We start from the raw sequence: 11,189 nt of genomic DNA, 5'->3' as shown, positions 1-11,189 counted from the left end.
AAAGATGAACAATATATGTAAAATTATTAAGCATTTCCATTTTTCAAATATATCTCTAGAAGTATCAATTGAAATATAATACCCCGGTAGTTTTTAAATGACTCTGTGTGCTATAATATATAAAAAGAGCCTGTTTGGGAGGGTAACTGTTGAAATTGATACCCGAGACAACCATTGTCAACCGACGCGAAGCGGAGGTTGACAATGGTTTTCGAGGGGTGTCAGATTTCTTATTTAACATGAAAGTATAATAATTATAAATATGGACCTTATGACAATATAAAGCATGTTTTCATTTACATCAATTTCCTTAAGAGTAACAAAAGTATCAAATGAATAAAAAAATCCACCGTGGAAGTGCTAGAATAACTATGACTTATTCATATAATTAAGTACATTTCCCTGAACACTGATGACTGTTTACGTGGCAAAGTATCAAATGAAAAAGATCGATGTTGAAGTTCCTGAAATGACAACGCGTGCTGTAAAAAAGGAGGATGAAATATTGAAAGTTAATCAACTGTTAAGACGGCGCATCATTAAAGGAAATGAAAGACTTCAAATAAATGGCTTAAATCAATCGCAAATGGCACACATATTGGTTGGTTAATGTAAAGTTGTCGTAGACCCACGACCAGTTTCACATACAAATGTCGTAAATGATCCAGAGATGTACTTAAAACCAAGAAGTATACTAAACGACGAATTTACGGCATCACTATTTGTTGATAGAATGATCCGTAGGAATTGCTGTGACTTTAAGTGATTGCATATATCCTGATGTTTACTAAACGTACAATGTACGAATCTTTTTTAAAAAAAATGCTTTTTATTATAGCAGTAGACCGATTGCCTAGGTTTCTGTCTTGTCATGCATATATAAATTGCAATCGATTATTGTAATGAAAAAATGACAATAACAAACTGTCAGCCATCTCAAAAACCTATAAAACGAAATACAAATTCAAAGCAGAGCAACACGGACCTCTAAAAAGCTATAGGTAGGATCAGGTGCCATGGCGGAGTGAGCATCCTCTGCTGACCGGTCACACCCGCCGTGTGCTCTTTGTCGTAAACGGGAAAATGCGAAAAAGTCCGTAGACAATTACTAGTAGGTGATTAATTATGGTCTGACAATTAGTATGAAAAACGTCAGTCAGCATGCGACCCAGTGGAAGATTGTACATGAATTTGCTAACAAGGTCGTTGTATCGACCATAGAACTTACGAAAAGATGAATTCAAACGAGACTGTTGATAGTCCTGTTTTATCAACTTGTTTGTCAGTAGCTTGCCTCGCCTTAGAAACTGTTCATACGAAGAGCATGCCCTTGTGTATCGAATTAACCGAGAGACCAAAACACCATATGCAGGTGATGAAGGTATATTGCTACATAAGTAAGGAAAGTTTTGTTGTAATGTTACCATAAAAATATCATAAGAAATAGAGCTGAAAGCTCAAGTGAGCTTTTCGGATCACATTTTGTCTTTCCTCCGTCTGTCCGTAATTTTTGCACATTCAAAGTTGTGAAAAATAAGGGCCACCTCCTTTTTTAAGGGGAGATAATTAGAAATTAATGAAAAATTTAGAGAATTTTCCAAAAATCTTCTTCTCAAGAACCATAAAGCCAGGAAAGCTGAAACTTGTGTTTCATAATTTAGCATCCTCAGGTAGTGTAGATTCAAAGTTGTGAAAATCATGACCCCTGGGGGTAGGGTGGGGCCACAATGGAGGGTCGAAGTTTAAACATAGTAATATATATATATAAATTCAAAGTTGTGAAAATCATGATCCCTGGGGGTAGGGTTGGGCTATGTTAAAGGGGGGATGTTAAAGTTTTATCTAGGAATATATAGAATAAATCTTTTAAAATCTTCTTCTCAGAATCTAATCCGCCAGATGATTCTTTATAATTGTTAAGACTTTGGCTCCAGGACAATTCTTCGGCCCCACAAGAAGGTTCAGAGTTTGATGTAGCTTTATATCCCATATATAAACAATTGTTAAGGATCTTTTTGAGAACTGCAATACTCAACATGTTCTATGACTATAAAATCATCCTGTTAGAAAAGGGACTAATGATTACAAACAAAAAAATATCCAGAGGGGAAAATGGATCTTATTTATACAGGATATACATGTATTATTGTACATTGTCCAGATAGTTTGTATTATGACTCCATTAAGCTGATTTTATCATACCTATTGTTCCTCAGGTGAGCGATGTGGCTCATGAGGCTCTTGTTAGAAGATAACTTTACAGGTTGAAAAGTTGTGAGAAATGACGGCAAGGAAGTTTTACCCACATATGTATGTCAGGTTTGAGCAGTTGCGACACATATATCATCCACAGGTTAGCCAAGAAGAGCTTTATCTAGCTCTGCTGTATATAAAATTAGCTCATTACTGCCAGGAAATCAAAATTGAACAATCAGTTTCATAGCCGACGATTGTAAAGTGTATTTGAATAAGAATATTTCTTCCTGACAGATTTGATTATTTCTTATATAATGGCATTTGATAGCCAATCAAAAATATCTCTAACAACACATTGTTTTGATGAATAAGGAATTTTTATTTGAGTTTAATACGATGATCATAAACGATCGGTGCGTGATGAAATCCAATAAAGCCCAAGAGCTCTATGAATGTTATGATCACGCTCGATGCAAAATGATCACCTCATAATATTCAAGGAATGATTTCTTATTATTTATATTTATTTTATTTTCAGCTATATACTTATATATTTAATATTTATTTATTAACATTTTAGGTAATGTTCATTTCGTGTAATTATGCAATTACAGAAAAAGATCTTGGAAAATGTAAATATATTTCATTCGAAAACTTAGTTATACGATGTTTGGTAATGTATCGAATTGAAACACAGAAAAGGATTTCCATAACACTTTTTTATTCAATTCTTAAAAAAAATCAGCGGCTTTAAATACAGCCTAAAAAAACAAATTGCACAGTAAGAGAATAAAATCATACATAAAAAGTAAATTATCAAAAAATTCTGAACAAAATTACAAATTTTATTACAAATAATAACATAATAATAAATGCGTTAAAAATACAATGATTACAAAAGTAAATAAAAGGCACGGATTGGATCAACTGGAAGAACATTCACAATGTTACACAACATCGTTAGGAAATTCAATATGTAATTAGCAAATGTCCTTCTTAATGACAATTAAAGTGATGGGTTACTTTATTTGTAAAACTTGCCAAAATATGTAAGCTAAAACAAACAAAAAAGAAGAGTGTCTCTTTAACCAAACAAAGACTTAGATCACGTCCTCTATTTGTACATGCCTGAGTCCCGATACCATAATGTCACTCTATTTAGATCATTAGCCAGTAGAGATTATCGCTTTCCTAAGATTGCGTCTGGCTGTGAAGGAAATGAATTGGGTTATGATAGAATTGTATTGATTAGAGCAATTTGAGACAGTTTGTAAAAAATTGGCCCAGTTCCTCAATGCTTAGAGGTAAAAGGAATGTACATGTATAATTTAAAAAAAGATATCTTTTGATTGAAAGACTAGATTTTAAATTGATTCTCTCTCTCTCTCTCTCTCTCTCTCTCTCTCTCTCTCTCTCTCTCTCTCTCTCTCTCTCTCTCTCTCTCTCAGCTACATGTGCACTTCCTGTCAAATAATCGAACTTTACAAAACACGTTTTCTTTAATTTACACTACTCCATTAGAAATATTAAAGATATCGAATCAAATGAAACAATTTGTTGCAGTTCATAAAATGACAATGTGTAAACACAAATAGGAAGAGACAACGTTAAACGACCGTGTATCACGGAATTTAGGGAGACTTATAAAATACAATAATTTAAACAGCATTACATGTATTCTTATACTCACTATAAATTACACATCCGAGCAAAGACACGCAAACATAGTATTATTTTTTATCCTTCCTTCGTCTTTTAATATTGGTTGAAATAACAGTTTGGTAGTCTTGTGTGATAGATAATAATGTGATGGTATTGACTAGTGTATTTGAGACAACATAAAAAATTGGCAATATTTCTAACATATCATACACATACAACAAGATATATACTCATCATGAAGATGTTTGCGTTTAAATATCCATAAAAAGGAGCATTCAAGCAGACAAAACACAATAAATAATGATAAATTCTCTGAACACAATACTGGATCCTTTCTCAACCTCTGGGCATTGTCTGCCTATCGTTTTTGATGCAGACACAGCCATTGGAAACCTTCTCCCAGAAGTAGTCGTACACATACACTCCCTTTTTGTTACACCCCGTCACCCTTAGAACTCTGGTATAGTAAAACATACGCACACAGGCTTTGTCCGGGGAGCCAAGGCAACCGTTACATTTACAATGAACCTGCAGCATCATGCTTGGGATCCTGAATCTATCATACTCCATCACCTTGTAGCCGGGACACACGTGTAATTTGTTCTCCAGAGTTGCCGGACACGTCGTGTTCTCGTTATCTAAGTTGACATAGACACTGTCCTTGTATTGAGGAGGAACAGTCACTTTGCTGCGCAGTTTATCCATTAGATAAAAACTTTCCGGCAAGTCTTTTAATTTGTATAGGCTTAGGCCGCGCTCAAGCTTACGAACGGAAGATGGATTGCGACAATGTGCCCCGCCACTTTTAACTTGACAACAAAACAAAGTGAGCAAAAGTATGGGACAAATCTGTGAAAAATAAAATTGTCATATCACAAAGAAGAATTTGGATAAACAAAACTTTTATGAAGATCTTGGTCAATTAATCAAACTATACCTTACGTCTAAAATGAAATTAAAAAAAAGTAAAAAAAATATTCATGTTAATATCTGATTAATACAGCTGCATACCTTTTTCATTGACATATTTGAAAACTTGATTTTAATCCTGTTGCCTTTTAAAGTATAGTTAAGATTTATCTAGTACAGTGTATCTTACAGTCTCTATCGAATTTGTTTTTAAAAATCTTGATACACCTAGTGTTGTATATATAGTACCTGTGAATGTTAAAGATTGGTTGCACAGGGGTGTCGCCTATCAAATTACAGTCTACAAGCTTTAAAAAGGAAGTAGTAGAAACAAGCAAACCCTGATAATAAAAAACGCCGGATGTAATCTATATTTAGCTGCATTTGACCTGTATGAATTCGATTGCTTCATGGGTTTTTTTTCGGTATGTGTAATGTTTTATCAATAACAAATACGATAATCTGATTTCATAACTGTGCAAACATTCAAAAGTAATTTAATCTTATCTTTTCGGGTAATAAACTTCATGATATAATTTAAAAAAAATTTTTTTTTAATTCCTTTTCTTTTATAAGAAATCTATAATCTAGAATGAATTCACAAGAGCGTAGTCTTGACATTAACTGATAACACTTGGCATCCAAGTTTCAACCAAATGGTTTGTATAATGTACAGAATAAAAATTCTTACTGATAAAGAAAACCATTTGTAATGTTTTCATTTTTACATTTTAAATTATGTATATTTGTTTATTATATTAAATATATATCATCACACTATACTGGTATTAAATATTTTCTGTTCTCTGTAATAAAGATACACCATACATGCATAAAGAATAAAAATGTCGACAGTCTGAGCATCTTTTGGAATCGGAAAATTAAGAATCATATCAGGAACAACTTAACATAACTATATATATAATATTATAAATATACATTATCAATGCACACATATAAAATAATTCTTTCTATATTAGCTTTTGAATTTGAAATAGATTCTCCTCTTCGAATATGTAATACTTTATTTAGAACTCCACCAATTTCCCAACCTTCTAAATTAACCCGACACCTCGGAAGCACTACGTGTAAAAAAAGTAAGTATACATAGAAAATATAATTATTTTAGGATTTAGGAGTTAAACTATGGAAGGTAAAGTGCCATTTTCGGACAATGATCTTGTCTTCACTTTTTTAGAAATTAGGATAATGGACAGCCCGTAGTTTGAAACAAAGTGCAATATCAGGTACATAGCTTATTCTAAAAGCTAAAAGGAATGTTCATTATTTAAAAGAATATATTATTAAATATCCATAGTTTAGATTTTATTTAATCTCTCTCTCTCTCTCTCTCTCTCTCTCTCTCTCTCTCTCTCTCTCTTGCCTCATGTGCGTTTCTTGTCAAAGTAATCTAATTTTACAAAATGTAACACATGTTTACTATAAATTACACTGATACATTTGAAATATTTGAAGATATCGAATCAAAAGAAACAATGTGTTGTAGTTCCTGAAATAACAATGTGTAAACATGCACAAAAAGGAAGAGACAATGAGGGGGGAGATATCATGGAATTAAGGAAGTTGAAGACTTACAAAATACAATTAATCAGCATTAATCTGGATAAATACAATAAAATCAATAATCTGGCATTATTGACAAAGAACTTCGTTGGGCGAATTCTTAATAATATGAAAGCTCCACCAATTTTCAGTTTGTGCTCCTTGAGAAACTTCTTTTATTTGAGTATAGTCAATAAACAAGTGCTCACAGAAGATGCATATATATATTTCTATATCAACGTGCATGCACTTAACTTTTACACCAAGTCCTTTGATTAAGAATTATTGTTTTTGATAGTTTACTTAAAAATCTACTAGCTTTCTGTACATCATCTTTGGAAACACAAAGCCGGATTGGATATTCTAAGAATATTGCATTTATCTAATATTAAAACAGTCCTGTAATTTTTCGGGATTTTTCTTTGTGAGGGGATGGGGAGTGGGGTCGGGGTGGGGGTTGGGGGGGGGGGGGGGGTCAAGAGAGTGAACTGAATGTGAAAAACATAGGTCTTTACTCTAGCCGCCTAAGTATTTCCCCTTTTTGAAAAAATATTCCTCCGACTTTTAAAGATACAAGTATGGATATAACTACTTATTAAATTGTGTTGAAATAGAATAAACAACATGTTTTTGGCTTGTAATATGAATGATTTTAACTCAATAATTACGTATTACTTGTTACAGAAAAAGGCTTTTGATAGCTTGATTTTTTTCGGGAGGGGGAGTAAGGATTTCCTATGCACAACTTATGAAATATTGAAAGATGCATAATAACTTTTACTATTGATATAAAGGAAACCTTTTTTTAAAATCATTTTCCAAAGAACGTTTGTTTTTATCAGTTAAAATCTAAGTTATAACACTTTAAATGTGATAGGTTGAAAAGTTTCCGCAAGGAAGTTTGGCCCTTCTGCATACAAGTTTTTCTGGTTTACGAAATACACATTCTATGATGCTAGCAATAAAGATTCTTTCCAACGGCCAACGAGATTACGGAAAACAACATACGTTGTGTCGATAAGAGCCACCCAAAACAACCTTATATGGAAATCTGTGTAGGCCTCAACTGGATTAACAACTCAGTAGCTGTCAATTGAAACGAGGACAATTTAACCAACACGACTTATTTCAAACATAATTGAGTCGCTAAAAACTGATCGATACCTGTCAGATTGAATTTAAAATAGCGGATTCTCACCTAATTGATTTTTGGACAACTAACAAATTGCTTTACTATGTAATGTAATGCAGAAAAGCAGATGTAAAATTTCAAACATATTTACCCCTTTTATTTCGGTTGAATTTGATATATCCTTGTTAAACATTACAATTTTTACATTATCATATATTATTAATTTTAACAAAGTCACCTTAGAATGTAGACTCGTTGTATTCACGATATTTGGCTAAGATAAGTAATTGCTTGTTATTTGAATTGACATCCTTCTAATATGAAAATAGATTTTTAATCCTTACTTAGTAATACTCTTTCGTCGTTAAACTGCTTGTTTGTCTATTTCTGATTATCTTCGGGAAACATAAAGAGACTTAAGACTAAGACAGTGCTTAAGTAGGACTTATGTACATTCTTAGACTTAAGTCCGTAACTAGAAGAGTGCTTAGCTAAGACAATTTACCCAAAACTTAGGCGGCCGGTAGAAATGACTTAAGTACGTCTTAAGTATTGTTTTAACACATTTAGAAGTTTTATTGTTAATTATTTCAATTCAGCATATGATTACAAAGTATTAAACACATTTTGATATTTACACCGAATCAATATATTAATATTCACCAATATGAAAATTTTGATTTGATTTATATGAATATTAACAGTGGTCGTAATGATCTGTAACATTTTCATAAACCAGTCGTGTGCAAGTGGGCTGCTGAATAGGTCGTAAACACGTAATGGTCGGTTTACAGTTAAGAAGTAACTATATGATATCAAAGATGTCATGCATGTATATCTATAAAAATATGATTTTATTACCAACATGCAACTATATAAACTTGCGAAACTTTAGAAATTAAAAAAAGGGCGTTTGAAGACAGAAAAACCCTCAGCGATTTTAAAGACGACGATTGCCTCATTTCAGTATATCGACTTAATAAAGAAATCATACTCAGAATATGTGAATTGCCTTGTTGTGAGGTAAGATGTAGAACAGAAGATAAAAAGAAATCACACGATATAATTATATCAAGTTCTGACGACATTGCTATATTACGCCACATGCAATCTTCGAGATTGACTAGAATAGTGAATATTTGTCAAAAGAAAGAAGAAACAGCAATAGACTGAATATATTGCCCAAGATCCATCGGTCTAAGCTTTTAAAAAAAATAAGGTACATATGTATATATACTGAAGCAACCTTGAATATTGTGTCTGTACATTTACATCTACCCCCATCTGATATCAAAGATGTCATGCATGTATATCTATAAAAATATGATTTTATTACCAATATACATTCAAATTCGACAGAAGAAATGCAAATTATGTTTTTAACTTTTAACATAAGTATGACTTAGCTAAGACACTGCTAAGTTTGCTTTATGTTACGGTATAAGACATACTTAAGAAGGACTTATGTACATTTAGGTCCTAAGATCGTTTGAAAAAATCTATATTAGCGCGAAATATACAATGTTTATACCACTATTTTCAAAAACTTAGTAATAAACTTCAAAATACATGTTTCTTAATTTCATTGTCCTACATGTTAAGGGTCAATATAAAGTTTATTTGTCTCTACGCCAGTTATTATCTACTTGAGCACATTGCTGTTGTGCTTATTTTTTTTTTTTTGCAATAGCGATGTTGTTAACTTGATTATGTTTTATTAGTATGTGGTTCGTGGGACATTGTAATCCACAATTCCCAGAAATCCGTTTCCGTTATTATCATCCATGCCCATTTATAGATTATGTAAACCTTGATAGACAAATATCTTCAGTGCAGAAATTGTCAACGGCAGTTTTTTTATAACCTATGTCAATTAATATTTGTTTTAAGACTATTTACAATGAAATGTAATTTTAAACTTCCACTTTTTTAAAATTATCTTAAAAGCACACTTGGAACAACAGAGTAGGATAAAATGATAAAACAACAAATCTCACATTCTAAATGTTGTTTTTCTTTGGTAATGTATATTAGAATTTGTTCTTGCACGTCTAATCGACTCTTGTTGTTTTATTCAAAACAATTTTTCAAGATTGATCGTCTCTCAGGAAAACTTTAAGAAAACAATTTTCTAAATGAAATATATATTAATCCCTCTTTTGATTAATGATGCGACATATTTTTTCCTTTCTTTATTTTCTCTCTCTACTTTTTGGGGAATACATTTACATGTATATTTTACACACGTGTGTTTGTTTACAACCTACCTTTTAAAAAATAATTGTGAATCCCCTGAAATAAAAACCGTAATAATAGCCAAAAATAATATAGGTTTTTTAGCTGTTGGTTTTTACTTTGGATTTACTTTGGATTTTTATAAGTGACAAAGATTGTTAAAGTAGCAAATATGTCATTGTACACCCCACCGATCTAATAAGCCAGAAATCAATTCTTTGTTGCCGGAAGTTGTACTGTTACTAGACTTTAATATTTGGTATTTCCATCGACCAAAACAAATACACGTGACACCAGGCCTGCGATTGTGAAATGTGAAACCCGTCGCTACGACTTTACATGCCCGATTTACATAAAAGAATCTTAAATGTTATTTTCATTTAAAGATACAAGACGTTATATATTATATAAAAATAGTAGACCTAGTTTTCACTATGTCTTAATGCGTGCTCTTAATGAAAGGAGATGATGAAAGAAATAGAAATAGTATAACATATTTTTGAAAGTGTATTGCAATTTCTTTAGATATATTAAGTTTTTGTGTGTAGTATTTTTGCGCCTCAGCAAATACCAACTAAAAGCCGTTGTAATTCAAAATTATATTTGATGTAGTGGCTAGTATGCAGTTTATTCAGATTCTTTTTATAATTTCTTCTTAAAGAGTGAAAGACGCATAGGATATCCTTTTTTGTTTAGATTTATATGGCGAAAAATGAATATGAGAATTAGTATTCTGAAATGTAATAGTTTGTATTTCTCGATAGTTTTAGTATAATACTGATTATACATCCTTGAACTTTTAAAACTATGAAAAGCTTTGGATTATCTAATAAATACCAATTATCTCCCATGATTATATTTAATCAACATTATTTAAGATATAACGAGAACAGAGAATGAATTGAACACAACATGGACACCACATGGGTTTAATTAACGTGTTCGTTACCAAATGATTTTACAACAATTAATTCAACTTTTTTAGAGGAGCTCTCTAAATCTATGTAAAGCAAAATTGATTTTTTTTTTATAATTCAAATATGAAGAAATATGTTAATAAATATTGTTCAAGTTTATTTTTTTTTTTATATAAAAATTTTTTCAATATTTTACATAATATGGAATAGATAAATGATAATGTATGCGTTTCCTTAGAAAGATAAGCTATGAGGTGCTTTATGAGAAACGCTGACATATTGCTGAATACTCTGCTTTAAGTCATTGGGGAACATAAACACAACATTTTATAATTCACAAATCTTTTATAAGGTATCTTGTCAATTAAGCATTCAAATTAGAGATTAACCGTTGTCGAAGGTTCTGATAAATTTTCGCGAAGAAGTTTCATCCCCTCTTATGTAAACTATCTTGATTTTTAGAAGTTGTGTCACACAGACCATGTTCAGCGAGGTTTGACTGATATTCTACAGGTAGGCCAATCAAATATGAAAGTATGATTGCCCTCTGCTTTAGATATAAGTCGTCTAAAAAT

At 31.6% G+C, this 11,189-nt stretch overlaps 1 protein-coding gene across 1 annotated transcript; it reads right to left on the bottom strand.

Annotated features, from left to right (window-relative positions):
* Window positions 1-2,951: 2,951 nt before the first annotated feature.
* Window positions 2,952-4,971, bottom strand: LOC117693073 (uncharacterized). Its single transcript, XM_034483138.2, has 2 exons — window positions 4,870-4,971; window positions 2,952-4,707 (listed from the first exon to the last, which is right to left on the bottom strand). Exons 1-2 carry the CDS (start codon window positions 4,882-4,884, stop codon window positions 4,195-4,197), a joined length of 528 nt encoding a protein of 175 aa, XP_034339029.2. The 5' UTR covers window positions 4,885-4,971; the 3' UTR covers window positions 2,952-4,194.
* Window positions 4,972-11,189: the final 6,218 nt, after the last annotated feature.

The sequence above is a fragment of the Magallana gigas genome, chromosome 3 (assembly GCF_963853765.1).
Source record: "Magallana gigas chromosome 3, xbMagGiga1.1, whole genome shotgun sequence".
NCBI lineage: Eukaryota > Metazoa > Mollusca > Bivalvia > Ostreida > Ostreidae > Magallana > Magallana gigas.
Note: the sequence above shows the minus strand (reverse complement) of the source record. Positions and strands in the feature narration are given on the sequence as shown.